Below are 17,364 nucleotides of genomic sequence, written 5' to 3' on the forward strand. Positions count from 1 at the left end.
TATTTACTTAGCCCCTTTTGGAAATTGCAGTTGCACAATCATGTAAAATGAACAAAAATTAAGCACACTGTGTTCGCAGTTCTCATCCAGAGCTGGCTTTTTGTATAGGCTGCATGTCCAGAGATATTAACTGGCCAAGTACACTTTTTATTCAACAACATTAGGGATGGATGACCTGAATGAATGTAGAATTTCTCATAAAACATGTATTTAAAATTCAACAGGTTCTTAAATATCTGTGGCTTTAGTGAAAACAGACTTTATGTATGGTGTCAATGTAAGCTGCACAATTTAAGTGCTCTCTCTCTCTCTTACACAAACACACACATCCCAATGCCCTCTTCGTCACAGATACTAGGGGCACTAGGGGAACTCGGGGAACTCAGTGGCCTACTGTTGATGAAAGTTGGAACTGGGGGTTTCCAGATAAGATACAGAAATAATTTGAAGACCTATTCCACTAGACACTAAACTTTTGGGATGAGTAAGAGACTGGTGTTCAGCAACAGAGAAGGACTGAATCATTCTATCATTCTCACCTGTCTGATCCTAGCAGTCGAAATACTCTGCTCGGGTCACAAATCTCCTGTGTTACCTGTAGGCAGTTGAAAAAATCAATTAATAAACACATTATTATACACCGATCAGTCATAACATTAAATCCACCTCCTTGTTTCTACACTCACTGTCCATGTTATCAGCTCCACTTACCATATAGAAGCACTTTGTAGTTCTACAATTACTGACTGTAGTCCATCTGTTTCTCTGCATGCTTTGTTAGCCCCCTTTCATGCTGTTCTTCAACGATCAGGACTCTCCCAGGACCACCACAGAGCAGGTATTATTTAGGTGGTGGATGATTCTCAGCACTGCAGTGACACTGACATGGTGGTAGTGTGTTAGTGTGTTGTGCTGGTATGAGTGGATAAGACAGCAATGCTGATGGAGTTTTTCAACACCTCACTGTCACTGCTGGACTGAGAATAGTCCACCAACCAAAAGTATCCAGCCAACGGCACCCCGTGGGCAGCGTCCAAACAGCAGCAACAGATGAGCGATCGTCTCTGACTTTACATCTACCAGGTGGACCAACTAGGTAGGAGTGTCTAATAAAGTGGACAGTGAGTGGACACTATTTAAAAACTCCATCAGCGCTGCTGTGTCTGATCCACTCATACCAGCACAACACAAACTAACACACCACCACCATGTCAGTGTCACTGCAGTGCTGAGAATGATCCACCACCCAAATAATACCTGCTCTGTGATGGTCCTGTGGGGGTCCTGACCATTGAAGAACAGGGTGAAAGCAGGGTAAAAAAGTATGTAGAGAAACAGATGGACTACAGTCAATAATTGTAGAACTACAAAGTGCTTCTATATGGTAAGTGGAGCTGATAAAATGGACAGTGAGTGCAAAAACAAGGTGGTGGTTTTAATGTTTTGGCTGATCAGTATATATAAGCATGCTCTCTGATTATTATGAAACACTGACAGATTTGGATATAACAAACATTTATTAGATCCAGGGTCGACAATATGTTGGTGTGTTAATAATTTTTTTTATGAAAGTGTTTAAGACATTGCATCTACTTAAAACTTGCATATTTGCACCATGAAAAAAGCAGACGAGCTTTATTAAGACTAATGGCAAACTATAGATGGTACACCAAGTCGACTTTTTAACCAAACTTCATAAATTCAGCATCTTCTGAAAGTGTACAGTTATTCATATTCATTTAGTAAAAATGAATAAACATCGAGTTGTTTTGTTTCTATATTTATATTTGATTATCTTCCAGTGCAATGTAATCAGACACCAGTCTAAACGTCCTTTAGTGACAGCCAAGCGCAGCACAGCATGAAATTCACAATGAGTGCACACACAGGCAATTACACCAGCTAACAGTGCTGATATAACACCTGACAGGATTCTGCTATGATCTGCTGTTCCCTCTGACAGTCAGGTGCACAGCCTGGAACAGCGAGGGTGCTGACGGCTTGTCAGAGTGGACAAAAACAGCTGAATAATTTAATTGCTTTCTTTGAGTAGCTGCCACTTTCTGATTAGACATCAATTTTACATTAGCTCTGTATAGCAGACTTTCATATTCATGCATTCACAGCATACAATATACACAGGCTATTGGCTTTCATAAAGAGGGGTTCACCTCTAGGTGATCCCTGATCTTTTATTGTTCGAGAGATGGTGATCAGGTGAACATGACCCCTTGAACACCTACCAGCACACCCATCCACACCCACTGACAAATCATTAGAACAACCTAAGATCAAATGCAACACCCTAGCCAGAGATGTAGTTGATTAGCCAAGACATGCATAGCTAAATAGTCAAACAACCTTTTTGACACACATTAAAATATATGATGCATGTTAAATTTAATCAATTATAAGGCATTTCAAGTCTCAGAACATGCCATATAAACCCATTAAATGACAATTAATAAGAATTACAGATGGTAAATAACATTAATAAAACAATTTATTGGAAATAATAAACGGTTGATTTAAAAGCAAGAGCTATAAGTGGTCCATGTTGAACAAGTATGTTTTAAACCTGAATTTACCACTAGCCTAAATGAAGTGATTAGTAAAGGCTATAATGCCTTTGATATTGGACAAGAGGAGACTGGCTCATGAGTACACACTTGTTGAAAGACTATACCTCGTTAGATTTGAAGCTCTTCCCCTGCATACCATGTTTCCAGAAAGCCAAAACACTGTCCTGTAGACACACTACCACATAAACACAAACAAATTAAATCCCCATTTACAACTAAAAACTCCATTTTCAGAAAAGTTGGAACAATTTGTGAAGTGCAAACAACAAGAATCTGAGCCGAGATTAGACCAATAAGTTCGAGATGTCAGCTCTGGTGTGCTAGCATGTTCAACCGCTGCGCCACCTGAGCGCCAATTAGACTTTAAGTGTTAATCTGCTCATGCTACAACAGCGTGGCTTCATAAGCACAGACTGCATGTGCTGGACTGGCCTGTCTGCAGTCCAGATCTGACTCCTATTAAAAATGTACAGTGCATCATGAAGGGGAGAATCAGACAAAAGCAACTATGTAATGTTGAGCAGCTGAAGACTTGTACAAAGCAAAAACGACCAGTGAAATTAATAGGAACATTGATGTAAGGATGGTTAACATGCCTTGTCTCAACTTTTTTTTTTAGTGTTGCAGACACCAAATTTCACATTTGTCTACATTTACAAAATACACTTAAGTTGGTCAGTGAAAACATTGGAAATCATTTCATTGTCATTTTCTCAGATAAATAAATAAAAAAAAAAATCTCAGATTTTGTTTTTGTAACATTTTAGATAATGTCCCAACTTTTCCAGAAACAGGGTTTGTAAAAACACACTAATAAATAAAGGTCTTCCAGGGTCTTACCCACAGAACCGATGCAAAACTCAAAGCTGAGCTCAGAAGCCAGTTTCTTATTGGACTTAAGCTTCCCCTGCAGATTCACAATCTTTAGATTTTCTGTAGGTACACACACACACACACACACACACACACACACACACAATAAACATTTACTACTGCATGAAGTAGATTAACAATTCTTGTATTAATATGATGTCATACTTACTGTCCAAACACACAAGCACAGTGTCTCTTTCCAACTGAGTGACGTGAATAGCATCGACCTGATTCGCAGCTAAAAGCACAAGCAAGAGAGGGGAGCCAAAGTTTGTGTGTAATATAGTCAATCATAAAAGCAAAAACAGTTGAAACTGTGAGTGCTGCATATGGATACGTGCACTTTTCCACAGACTTGTTGCTGATGCTGAATCTGGAACCACTTCCATTTTTTCACAGCAGATAAAACCTTTCTTCTTCCTAAATTTCTCCACTTAATTTAGTTGTTTCCAATTCCCGGTTGTATATCTGCTGTCGCTTGTACAACCCCTAATCTGATCAAGAGAGTCTAATCACCACACGCCCCCTCCGACTTGTCCAATCTGTGGCCACTTCTTGTCACCTGCCAGCGCTGGGTTCCCACACAGAGCCGTATCACATATGGAGAGCCATGCTAGGCTTCATGTGACCACCCAAATATCTATTTTAAGGTTCCACATTGAAGATCAGCCCCATCTGATTATGTCATGGTTTTGTTCTTTTCCAAATGGAGAAACAGACCAGTTCTTAAAATATGTTTGTCAGCGAAACATGTCACATGTCAGCTCTGTGAACACACTCAGCAACACGTCTGTGGAAAATGGTTATGTGCTTGTGCGTGCCTTACTTGAGCCGATCTCAGTAAACCAGGAGGAACAGGAGTTAAGGTTGATAGTTTCAAAGCGGACAACCTGGCCAGGCTCTGTGCCCTGGCTGACCGCCACGCACACCATGGGATACTCCTGCTCCGGGACCACTAACATCTCAAACACGCGCAGAGGACTCGGTAATGGGAAATCAAAATGCTGCAGAAGAGATAAAGTCAGATGTTTAACATGCTGTGTCTATTGCCAATCTGTAAACACATACTGCTTGAGCATGTTTCCTGTTGTGTGTGAAGATGTTGGTGACTATCTGCATATCATGGTGTGTATTTGTTACTCACTTTTATAAGCATAAATCTCTGCATTGGTTCGTACCACTGTAACAGAACGATGCCGTACTGCAATGCTCCACACAGGTACTTATGGCCTTTGTACGGATTACGCACTAAAAAAAGGGGAAAAACAGACATGTGAGAGGTATTAAGCTGTGCTGTATCTGTGCCAAAGTTTTAATAATCAAGTGTGTCTGGATATTTTACTACTATAAACAGTTTTGATTTAAAGTGTTTGCAAGTGTATTAGTAGGAGAATAAATGGGTAATGTTGTATACCAATGCAGCACTTATGACACCCCTTTGTATCAGGAATCTTGGTGGTCAGGGCAAATCGCCTATTTGTTTACAAGAAGAAAAAGAAAAAAAACAACAAACAATAAATGCATGAAAATTGGACAAGTGTATTAGAAAACAGAGCACAGATTTTTTAAAATATGTTTTTTTTTTTAGTTTTTTTTTTTTTTACCCCTTTTTCTCCCCTTTTAGCGCATCCAATTGTTCAATTAGCATCGTGCTTCCTCTCTGTCTATGCCGAACCCTGCCCTGACGGAGGTGATTGAAGCTAACCCGTATCCCCTCCGAAACACGAGCAGCAGCCAGATGCATCTTTGCCACCCACATATTGACGAGTCTGGCGCCACCTAGCGTTGCATGCGGAGAGACACACCCTAAGGGCACCCCCTCCCATCTCTGTGTAAGCGCCTCCAATCAGCCGGCAGAGAACGCAATCGCATTCTGACAGAGAGAGACCCACATCCGGTTCTTTGTCCCACCCCCCACATGAGCAACCGGCCAATCGTTGCTCATATAGCCACTCAGCTTCGAACCGGTAAAGCAAGGCTGGATTCGATACGACGCTTCTCAGAATCCAGCCCTGGTTGCAGAGCGTTTCTTTTTACCGCTGCGCCACCTGAGCGGCTTTAAATATGTTTTTAAATAAAAAAACGACTGGCCAGTTTGTTAGGATGGTCATCGCAAAGTACACAGTAAAACTTTAAAAGCCTCAAGAATTCTAGTAAGGCTGTACAGATGCATGCTTTTGCACTGCTGCAAGACTAATTTAACATTAGAGCACTAATTTTTATTATTAATTTATTATTTTATGCATGTTACTAGGGATGCATCGATAACATTTTTTCCCCAACCGAGTACGAGTACAAGTACATGTATTTTTGTACTTGCCGATACCGATACCGATACCAATACCTATTTAGAATACCGTTTTTTTTTTAAACAAAAACACACGTGAGAAGTGACGAGAAGTTTAATGATACCACATCCAAAAATGCACATCAACAAGTAGCGAGTGATCAAAGTGTTTGTGCGCTGATGTGATGAAATCAAGGAGGAAAAATAAATGAATCTGAGTGGATTTGGCAACACGAACAGCATGGATTGTTCTGTAGTGAGTTGAAGGTTAATAAATATTTTTGCAATGTTGGTGTTTTGTTGTTATGTTTTGTAGAGAACGATCAGGTCAGAAATACTGTAAAACGTGTGTGTGTGTGCCGGTGTATTCTGATATAAACTATATTATCCCCCTGTCCCACCTGTTTACACTCCTCTCCTGCGTTTCCCCTCACACCGTATCCTGTGTTCTCATTGGCTGTTCGACATGTCACTCATTCCCAGTCGCACATCTCAGATCAGATATTTTTGCAGGGCAAAAATCGTGTAGTGTGAACTAGGCATAACGCAGCAACGTGCACTAGGCACACGGTATCGGATGTTTAGTATCTGAGCCTCGTTTGTTGAGTTAATGAGCGCGGTATCGGGCAAATACCCGATACCAGTATCGGTACTCATGCATCTCTACATGTTACCTGCTCTCATGCAATTAGTTTCTCCTTCTTAAATAGTGATGGCTGGATTATTCAAATATATATTACAGTGGACTTATATAATAACTTATATAATAATTCCTGGCTTACTTATGGGACTTATTGATTACATGCTTTAAACTTTGTGGCAACACCACCCAAAAACCCTTATTGCATCCTCACCAAACAGTTTTGGGTTGAACTGCAAGACCAATTGTGAGCCAGGCCTATTTGTTTCAAATCAGTACCTGAATTCACAAATGATCTTTTTGACTTGTGGGCACAAGTTCCCAAAGAAACACTCCAACACAATCTAGAGCGCCTTCCCTGAAGAGGCTGTTGCAAAAAGGGGTGGACAGAATTGTTTCCATTTTAATGCCCATGGTTTTGATACTGTATGTTCTGGTGTTCACATAATTTTGGCCAGTTATATCATTGGTATATGCTCTCTCTCTCATGATTGGAAAGTGGAACAAACATAAATAAATGTGCAGTTGTTGATCTGAGGCACAAGTCCAGTTTAAACAAACAGTATCATGTTTTTAAAAACAGGGGGTGGGCTGGGGCAGCACCTTGTCAGTAGGGAGGTGTGTGTCCTTAAGTATGACTGACTGGTACTAAACAAAACTGACATCATGTATAACACTGAGTTCAAATACAGTTAGATGTAAGCTGAGCTGACATTACCTATGGGTTCAAGCCAAGGCTCTAAGACACAGATTTACACTGGAAACCAAAAACATTTGTATGAGTGTACGTAAAAATGTGTAATGTTATCATGCGAGTACCTGGGTAGAATCTTATCAGGAAATCGGTGTGTCTGGAACTGTGCAGCGAGTCCAGGTTTTTTAAGCTGCTCAAACAGGCCAATCAGATTGTGAGAGTACAGCTGGAAGGTTTTCCCTGAGACAAGATATGCAATGAATTACACACCACAGGCATTTGTCTGAGAAAAATAACAGCCATAGTTTGTGTCTCCAGATCTCTCTGCTAATAAACCAGAGTCAGAAACAAATATAGCAAGCTAGGATGTGCACAATGACATGTATTTACAACATGAATGTCTAGCAATGATTAAAGGAAGAGAAGGTGATATCAGATAAGCATAAAACTGTAAGTGTGGGTATGAAGTGGGAACAGTAAGGAAAATGATGGGGCGCTCTGAACATGAATGTGTAAGAGTGCTTTTACCTTCTGATTATGGTGATTTAGGCGGTAAAGCAGTCAGCAGGCAGTGAGATCAGCCATGATCAGAGAGGACAGGATAGAAAATGTGCAATAAGAGGAAAAAAAGATAGTAATCATGTTGCTACTGCACAATGACAATCAGTAAAAGACAGCAGCAAGAAGCAGGTATGACACACAGTGACATGATCAACTTGAGGATGAGTGCAACGTCCATCCAGAATTCAAAACACGCTTTACGGATCTGCTAATGAGGCTTTTAAGATCACTAATTATCAATTTGATTAACAGAAAAGCAATAATTTGCACTAATCCACTACTGCTAGGTTCCAGGAATCAAATCCTAAGCTATCAGCCAGTCAGGCATCTACATACAGACATGATTGACTATGGCTGAAAATGAGGGAATGGACCAGACCACAGAATGGAATAGTATCCATCCAGGGTGTTTTACTGTATAGCGCCAAGTGATTTTGGGGAGGCCAGAATCAAATACTTAAGTGTTTAAAAACTGATAAAACTACTTTTATATCAGGTGTGACACATGTAGAGGTACGTAGAGGTACTTTCGACCGGCCAGGCGCCTACACAGACACTGAATTGGCTATGTGTCTGTAAAGAGCAGGGAAAGTGTTCAAGCAGGGATGCCTCATTACGTATATTGCTGTATATTGTGAAGTGTGAATTAAACTCTGCTTTGCATCAATGGCTGTATTAAACAGCGCAATCACACGTTTCTACTATTTACAATATTTTGAAAGAAAGACACAGGCATGGTAGGTTAGCATTTGAGAGTTCCAAGTGTATTTAAAGCACTTACCTGATAATGACATGAGGGTATTATTTATAACGTAGAGCCACGTACATTTGCGTGGGAACAACTGAAAAAAACACATTAACAGACACTAAACAGTCTAGCCCCTCACAGAACTTTGTAGGGTTACAGTTCAACTAAATAAACTTGACACAAGGCAAATGAACCACGACCTAAAGCAAATTTCTCCGTTTATCAACCGGTTTTCTGATGCAGGTAAACTGGTCTTTTTTGTCCAGCAGTCAATTTGACAGCAGGAGGATTAAAACTCAGAAATTTGCCTTACCCCCTCCACGTGATAGAAAAACCTACACATACATTTACATTTACGGCATTTAGCAGACACTTTTATCCAAACTGACTTATAATTCAAGCAATTGAGGGTTAAGGGCCTTGTTTAAAGGCCAGAAAGTGGCAACTTGGTGGTGGGACTTGAACCAGCCCCATTCTGATTCCTAGCCCAGTACCTTAACCGCTAAGGTACCACTGGCCTACCACATAACTGATATAAAGAAAGAAGAGAAGACTAAAAGTCAGGCAGTACCTGCTCCATGGTGGCCTCATGTAACTCATTCAAGTTAAGAGTGTAGATCCCATCCTCTGTCCCAAAGATCAAGTACTGATCTAAACACACAGAAACACACTACAGTTATGAGAGTTCATCCCAGACACACAGACACAGGCACCACTTATACAAGATAACACTCTAAGGTAGTTACCTTTGGTCTCTGGATGAATCCATGAAGTGGCACAGTTGATTTTAAGAGGACAGCCATCAAATACTTTAGAGAAACATGCGCCCATCTAAACACACACAAAAGATTTGCAACAAAAGAATTTTGTAGTAAAACACTGTATAGCTTTGTGCTGATGGGTGTGTGTTTCAGTTTTCAGTAGAACACGCTGACTGCAATTGGGCAGATCAGGTCTAAATTTAAGTGGGTTATTCGATATCCGGTTAAATATGTGTTACCTGGACTGAGACATCTAACAAGTAACTAATCGGTGGAGACACTGCATCACGGGCATGGAGGCTCAGCATACACAATGGCATGGTAACAGAAAAATTATGACTAAAGTGCAAATACTTGGACATGTTTGATGTTTTAAAACATTTATTTACAATATAGTTCTATTATAATGGTTTATAAATAAAATATTGTATTTAATAGTATTTTAATAGTAAATTTTATGTGGTATCAAACTGGTACTAACAAACTTTTACTGCCAAACTGCTCCCCCATATTTCTCTCAATCTAATTATTGCCCCAAAATTGTTTAGTTGGGGTCAGGGCTTTGTTAAGACCACACCAAATAGGCGCCCCCAAACTTATACCATAAAGTTGGTAGCATATAATGTATTAAATATAATTGTTTTTACACACCTTTTGCCAATGGTTGTAGCCAAAAGACCTAACCTCATGGGTGTCCACATACTTGTGGCCATACAGTGATGTATGTTTCGCACACTGAGGGAAGATATCACTTATACTTGCCATAAGGAAAACTTAGGAAAAAGGAAGTTAGCACTCACCAGGACTTTAGGGGTTGGCGGCAGGCCATTAATCGCTGGCTTCTGTAAGTAAACAATAGAGCAGTTTATTCAGTGTAACACGTTTTACAGTTTAGGTTTCCAACATGTGTTAAATAATGAAATTTATGTTCAGATATTTGCAAAACTGTGATCAAATATTATTTGAGTGAAAACAAATGGAATTGTGCTTAGAGTTTAGCAGTCTGAGGTCATGTTGATACATAAGCTTTAAGTTTTTATAATTGTGTGCATAGTTCAATTTGTATACATATAAAATAGGGATAACTGTAATGGTTTTTTAGGAAATCTGCTTACATTGCCTAACCAGTTTCTCTTCTCTGTCTCTCATCAACCCCACCTCTTTTACTATTCACGAATGTGCGCTATATTGACAAACACTTTCCCTCTCAATGACTCCCCTATACAGTAACACACAAACACACTCACAGGGAATTCTTTCTTTTCTTTCTTCTGTGGCCGGCCGGGTGGTGATCTGGGAGTGTCTCCATTCACAGAGTCCCCAGAGTCATTATCTTTAAAGAAAAAGAGAGCAAGATGTTATGAAAGCACACTCACAGGACAAAGTCAGAATTTGATTGAATAGAGTAGAGGAAATCTGACTGATACAGTAAAGAAAAGAAAGCAGTAGTGCTGCAGTCTTACCTGCTGGTTTGGAATTAAGGGAGAGAGGAGCTTGAGGACAGAAGGAAATGTAGACACAGGAAATGCAAGGTTAGAGGAAGAGAGATATAAGCAATACTACACCCAAAAAGAATAGACCAGTCTAGCTAAAAGCCGAAGAGAGCTATAAAGAGGCCCACACGTGCAGACATAAAAACAGTTTTAAAACAGTTCTATGCAGATCTATCTTAAGTGAAATGCCCCACCACCTTTGGCAGAATTGTCTCCAGTTAAAAGTGTCGACAAACACAATTAAAAAAAAAGTTGGGACAGTAAGAAAAATGTCATTAAAAACAGACAGCAATGATTAACAAATCTTTTTGTGCATTTCAATATAAAAAGTACAAATACAGAATTTTTATGTCATGTTTCTAACAGGCTTTGATTTTATTCCCCATACATGTGCTCATGCTAAATTTCATGGCTGCAATATTCTCCAAACAAACTTGGAACAGGGGCATTTGCCACTGCGTTACTTGACCGTTCCTTCCTGACCAACTCAGGCCAGAAATTGTTTAAAAAATGTTAATTTTTTATTTGTCGCTTAAATGATTCAGAAAGTGATTTAATGTTTTAGATTATTTTAGGTCACTGGCCTGCTGCATTATTTTTCTTTGGCTCACAGACAGAAGACCTCACACTGTTGTTAGAAATCGGGAATAGAGTAGAATTCATTCTTATCACAACAGTTTAGTATAAAATGACATATTGCTTTTTGCCATAAATGAAACATAATGAGACCCATGATGTCCAAAAAGTTAATATTGTGAAGTAATATTCTGACTCTTTAATATTGTGAGGTCATGCACACAAGCTAAAACCAAGGCCAGAAACATAAATGCTTCTTTCTATGTCTTTTTTGTGACTTTCAGAGGAGTTGTCATGGCTACCTGTCAATACCTATAATTGTTTTATTCTTATTAAAACTACAACTAATAGCAATAGGGCAATGTTGACAGATAGAAACAGCCTAACAATACACATCCTGTGTATAAACATACAAATTGATGCGGCCATTACATCTGTACCATAAGCTTACAAAGAGCATCAGGTGATACAGCTATGATAAAATTATGCAAAAATGTTATTTTGTAATGATGCATTTAGTTACCGTGTTCTGTGGCATGTGAGAGCTGTCCAGGGCTGCTCACACTGGAAGACAGGTAGGCAGACTGTGTCTGTTCCATCCTATTGCCCCTCTCTGGTGTGCTCTGCCTGTGGGGTGTTTTTACTGGCCCATTATCTGAGTCTGGGAAGCGCTTAACCGTTGAACATCCATCACTCAAACCCAGATCATCAGATGCATTGTTTTGAATAGGTGGCTAGTGAGTAAGAGGCATTGTTAGCCACAACACACACACACACACACACATTATACATTATAAGCACAGACATTAAACTAAAAACACTTACCTTAGGAGGAAGAGGTGGGGGCACACGTTTAAGAGTGGATCTAAGGGAAAATGTAAAAGAAAAGTTAGGTAGAGTGGGCACCAACAGTCTGAAAACACTAGTGAACATGTTTGTTTTTCATAACAAAACATAAGCAAAAAGCAGATTTGGTGAAAAGTTAATTCTTCTAAATAACACAATTTCAAAGTATCTGGCACCACATAAAGCAAGTAAGCACTTTTGTGAACCTGTGCATTTCAGTTTCCTTTTACAAAGGTTTTAATTGTTTATAAAATTATTATATTGTTTGTTACTGCTTATTTCAAATCCTTCCTTTGAAGCACATGCTCAGAGGAATTTCCGTATGGGGATTTGATCTACTCACCAGACGCTCATTTGTAAACACTGTTGGCCTATTTTTTTTTAATAAGACAGTGACAAATAAATACTGGTTCTGAGTTCTAAAATCTATGGAGATAATGCAAAATAAAAGCATTTTCATTAGTGGGGTCTCAGATCTTTGGCCTGCATGTATGGAGCTGTGTGTATGTATGATATGTATATAAGAAAGAGTGCAATTGCTGGCTGCATGACTACCGACTTAAATCATTAAAAGACAAACTTACAAATCCACTTCCTCAAAGGCATCCTCTAGTGGTGTCTTATATCCCCTACAGAACACAACAATAAAGAGGCGATGAGAAAGAGAGAACAAGAACTTATTCAGTGATTATCTTTGTACTTTTCCAAACTATGAGTCACAGTAGCTATCTCTTACACAAAAAAGCAGTACAGAGTGAGAGTGCTGATATCAGACACATCCTCACCCTGCCTCACCTGCCTTCACATATATAGAAAACATGCTGCATTTCTAACCTGGACAGGAACTTCCACGCTTGTATCATTTAAACCTATTAAATTACACATAAAACTGACAAACAGAGGGCGCTTGGATGGCACATCAGTAAAGTGAGCTAGCCCATTACTGCTGAGATCCAGGGCTGAATCTCAGCGGTGCTACCAGCCAGTCAGGCAGCTGCATAGACATGACTGGCTAATGTCCTGGGGGGGATAACTGAAACAGATCCGCTGTGGCATCCCATAAATATAGGAGCAACAGAGAGGGAAAAATACAAAAAAAGCGGTTTTGTGTCAGTAAGGAGTCTGACTGCATGTTTACCTTTGCTTGCATAAAACTGTGACTTTATAACAGAAATAATGTGGGTATTTTGCATCATAATCCAGTATAAAAGAAGAACTCATCTTATAATAACCACAGTAGTATTGTTAGGAAAAGCTTTAAGTGTAAAAGCATCTAAGTGTGATTTGAGCATAAAACACTTAAATCCTACTGTATAAACGCTTAGATACCACTGCTGACAATAATAGAGGAAAGTAGGCGTTTATTACAGGCGATATTACATATACCATCCACTGATAAAAATACATTAAATGGTAGACTAGCTCTATATTTTACAGTGCAGTATGACTACACTATTGAAACTAATAAACTGTCCAAAAACAGCACAGCTCATCTTTAAAAAACTGAGCAAAACTGCTTTGTACAATTTCAATTTGAGAAACAATTAAGAATTGTAAATTATATTCATCTAGGAATTGATTTAATTGAACATATGAACTGTGAATTTTATACATGACGTTTAATATTAAGGTATAAACCCACTCCTATATAGGACAATGAGAGGCACAGCCACCAGCCAACAGGAACTGTGAACCTGTATAGAAAATGTGGTAATGTGAAACCACTGCCAAATATACACATTGCAGTTATCCTTATGTCCAAATATTTGTATCATGTAGAATAACCTGGTCCCGAACCCAGATAAAATAAGGAGGGTTGTGCCAGGAAGGGCATTGGGCATTAAACTGATCAAGTCAAACCAAGTATGCTGACTAGAATGATTCACATGATTCACTGTTGAAAGCCCTTCTTTGGTTTTGTTTAGTTTACTAAATAAATATTGCAGCCTTTTACTGCAAAAACTTTAAAAGAAAAATTTCTTCAACATGGAAGGGTAGACAGAACAACCTACAGGCAGCACTAAACTACACGCATGCACACAGATCATGCTGTACCGTATAAACAACTCCTCCTCCACACTTTTCAGAAGTCTTCTATATTGGAGATGAATGGGAGCGACCAAGGAAAAGAAGAAAATCACAGGAGTAGAAGTAAAGACAGTAACAAAGGTCAACAAACAGGCCGAAAAACCAGGACAAACATGAGCTTGCAATCTCAGACACAGAGGAGGACTGGTTAATGAGTGCTGTAAATCACATGCATAAACCTATTTACCACAGAAGACTTGAAAAAACAGGAGTGTTGTGTCATTAAGTAGTGACTAGACACCCCCTGCTGGGAGGGAGGGTCTAGGCATCTTGATTACAGTTTCCATGCTGACCATTTCTATAGTTACCTAGGGGAGACTCCGCTTTCACCAAATGGGCTCCACTGAGAGGAGAACTCATTCTCTTTGGTTACATCCTGCACAGAGACGTTACATCATGAAAAACATCATACTGATTCATAATTTGGCATGCTAGTCAAATTTGTTTGTTTATTAGGATTTTAACGTCATGTTTTACACTTTGGTTACATTCATGACAGGAACGGTAGTTACTCATTACACAAGCTTCATCACTTCACAAGGTTATATCAAACACAGTCCTGGACAATGTAGCATCTCCAATTAACCTCATTTGCATGTCCTTGGGCTGTGGGAGGAAACCAGAGCACCCGGAGTAAACCCATGCAGACACGGGGAGAGCATGCAAACTCCACACAGAAAGGACCCGGACTGCCCCAACTGGGGATCGAAACCAGGACCTTCTTGCTGTGAGGCAACAGTGCTACCCACTTAGCCACCATGCCGCCCCTGTTAGTCAAATACCACACACTATGTTACCAAAGGTTTGGAGATAACACATGTTCACTTTTCCATTAGATTAGATTGTGAGATCGCTAAAAACTGCTTCCAATTAATTACAGGAACAATTCTAAGGTGTTTTATGGGGCTGAGGTCCCGTAATAAATTGGCATCTGGTTCAAGGTGTGTACCCAGTAATTCCAGGAAAACCAGACCCACTGCGACACGAAGTGAACATAAACTGGAAGAGGTGTCCAAATACTTTTGGGTCCATGGCATATGTGTATAACTTTCAGGTTAGATAGTATTGCTACAAAAATGTAAGCATGTGAAATGTTATATACACTGGGTTCTTCTGTTTTTGCACTCACCATTTCCACACGTGCTTCTGTTTCCTTCACGCGAGGAGGCTCAAACTTCAGCTTATCGACTAGAACACAAAGAAACATAACATCAACATAAAACAGTAATACATCCTGGAATAACCTGGAATAACATTTTGTTCCACTCTTTTCCATTTAAAAAAAAAAAAAAAAAAAAAAAGCACTTTGGTTCTAACAGGTTTTAGCAGATTTGTGTTCTTTGACTGTTGTTTTCCTAAACTTGAGAAATGAAATGTTCACTATAGAAGCACTTCTGTAAGTCGCTCTGGATAAGAGCGTCTGCTAAATGCTAAAAATGTAAATGTAAATGTACATCCACTTAAGTCATTTCGACCTCTGACCTAATTGATTCAAATGTTAAAATATATAAAACAATGAAATGTATAAAATGTATTAAAAAATCATTTACATGATGTTCAATACCCACAGTTCCATTTTGTTCTTTGGAGTGTCTTGGTTGCATTAAATTTGTGAATTTAATATTTGTCAACATCACCAATCAGTTAAAAATATTGTTGTTTTTTTTCACATCAGCCCCAATTAAAATACATAAATGTATTAAAAAGACATTTAAAAGACACAAAAGTAAAAACGTTAAACTATCGATTGACTTGTAATAGCTAGGTTATGCGATTAGTTACAAGGGTTTATAAGGTGTCTAGATCGTTTATTTCATAAGTCATAAAACAAATTAATGATGTTAGGGGAGGTATTACTGTACATTTTACTACTGCATCCCTTACATCTGCCAACAAGTGCAGACCAAGTGATCAATATTTTTTAATTTGTATTTTAGTCCAGGATGACCGGGGGAAAAATCCCTCAACAAGGCTAAAATGTTTCCATTAGTTTTGCTTAGTTCCGATATCATGACAAACTAAATTAAAACAGCTAAGAATTGCATCGATTTAGCTTAAACAGTAGTTTTCTATTAGCTTCATGTCTTTAAATTAATTTACAACGAATAACAAGATCTTAAGTGCTTAATTAAAAATCGAATGCATGATTAGAGCAGTACTGAGAGCTCGTCCACCCAGCCTCTTCTTCTGCAGAACAACAATGCAATTTCACCTTTTCACCACAATGTGGAACCATGTAACAGAGCACCGACTGATCCACAGTGACATAACACACACACGCGCACACACACGCGTTAAGTGCGTCAGCAACACACTGTGCATAACCATGTAGGGCTGGAGACTGGCTGAACTCCTGCACACCCTTACAGATAACACACACATGAGCAGATATGGACAAATAACAGACAATAACAAATAACAAATATCAGAGCCTTTCTTTTCAGATACATCAGACAGCTGTCTAAACATACAAAAGAACCAAATAAATAGAATACCAAAAGAAAAGTCTAGATTAGGTGTCCAAACATTTTTCAGAAAAGGTTGGACTTGTTTGTGTGTAGCTGTGGTCACTTAAATCATTTTAATAAACTGACATTTCGTCTTGGATGTCATTAAGTTATACTGTGCAAAAAAACAGTGACCATTTTAATGTATATAGCACACCAGAGCTGATATATCAGAGATTGAATCTCAGCTTTGCTACACTGTAATTCCTAAGCTTCTTTAAAACATCTAGCCTTTTGCTAGTGATGCCAGGGAAACTTGTTTTACCAAGGAAAACTGGAACGATCATTCAAAGTGTATTCACAGCAACTTCAGACACCCTAGATGGTCTATATGAAAATTAATTTGCAATTTCATTTCTTCTTTTTAGAACACAATCTTATAGACACTCACCTTTCTCAGCCAAACAAAAGAATATCTAACCAACTGTATATGCACACTCAGTAACTGCTGTGTTTTACGTGTATGTGAGGATGTGAGAAAGAAACTCTAAAGCAGTAAAAGCAGAAGAGGTTTTGCAGCTGAAGGTTTAAACACAATTTTTATCTAATCAGACACCGATGATTTTAATGGTAAGTGCAGCTTTATTTCGAGCATTGCTTCAGCATTTAAACCACATGCAGGTCTTTGCTACGGACTTCCTTTTACATGAGAAACTGAAAACCACAGCATTCTAATTACACAGATGGTGTTGCATATACATTCTAATA

General features: G+C 38.9%; 1 protein-coding gene across 2 annotated transcripts in view; it reads right to left on the bottom strand.

The window, feature by feature from the left end:
- Nucleotides 1-17,364, bottom strand: part of map4k5 (mitogen-activated protein kinase kinase kinase kinase 5) — a 45,087-nt gene that overhangs the window by 2,727 nt on the left and 24,996 nt on the right. Inside the window, exons 15-33 of one of the 2 annotated variants that reach the window (XM_062995632.1) lie at nucleotides 15,279-15,337; nucleotides 14,458-14,525; nucleotides 12,646-12,690; nucleotides 12,041-12,080; nucleotides 11,739-11,949; nucleotides 10,610-10,639; nucleotides 10,394-10,479; nucleotides 9,947-9,988; nucleotides 9,132-9,216; nucleotides 8,957-9,036; nucleotides 8,419-8,479; nucleotides 7,202-7,316; nucleotides 4,870-4,928; nucleotides 4,600-4,703; nucleotides 4,282-4,459; nucleotides 3,625-3,693; nucleotides 3,423-3,515; nucleotides 2,687-2,757; nucleotides 540-595 (exon numbers count right to left, since the gene is read on the bottom strand). In XM_062995632.1, coding sequence (XP_062851702.1) covers nucleotides 540-595; nucleotides 2,687-2,757; nucleotides 3,423-3,515; nucleotides 3,625-3,693; nucleotides 4,282-4,459; nucleotides 4,600-4,703; nucleotides 4,870-4,928; nucleotides 7,202-7,316; nucleotides 8,419-8,479; nucleotides 8,957-9,036; nucleotides 9,132-9,216; nucleotides 9,947-9,988; nucleotides 10,394-10,479; nucleotides 10,610-10,639; nucleotides 11,739-11,949; nucleotides 12,041-12,080; nucleotides 12,646-12,690; nucleotides 14,458-14,525; nucleotides 15,279-15,337 — 1,552 coding nt within the window. The remainder of the gene's footprint in view (nucleotides 1-539; nucleotides 596-2,686; nucleotides 2,758-3,422; nucleotides 3,516-3,624; nucleotides 3,694-4,281; nucleotides 4,460-4,599; nucleotides 4,704-4,869; nucleotides 4,929-7,201; nucleotides 7,317-8,418; nucleotides 8,480-8,956; nucleotides 9,037-9,131; nucleotides 9,217-9,946; nucleotides 9,989-10,393; nucleotides 10,480-10,609; nucleotides 10,640-11,738; nucleotides 11,950-12,040; nucleotides 12,081-12,645; nucleotides 12,691-14,457; nucleotides 14,526-15,278; nucleotides 15,338-17,364) is intronic. The other variant, XM_062995634.1, reaches the window with a different exon arrangement.

Source organism: Trichomycterus rosablanca, chromosome 5 (genome assembly GCF_030014385.1).
Source record: "Trichomycterus rosablanca isolate fTriRos1 chromosome 5, fTriRos1.hap1, whole genome shotgun sequence".
Classification (NCBI taxonomy): Eukaryota; Metazoa; Chordata; class Actinopteri; order Siluriformes; family Trichomycteridae; genus Trichomycterus; species Trichomycterus rosablanca.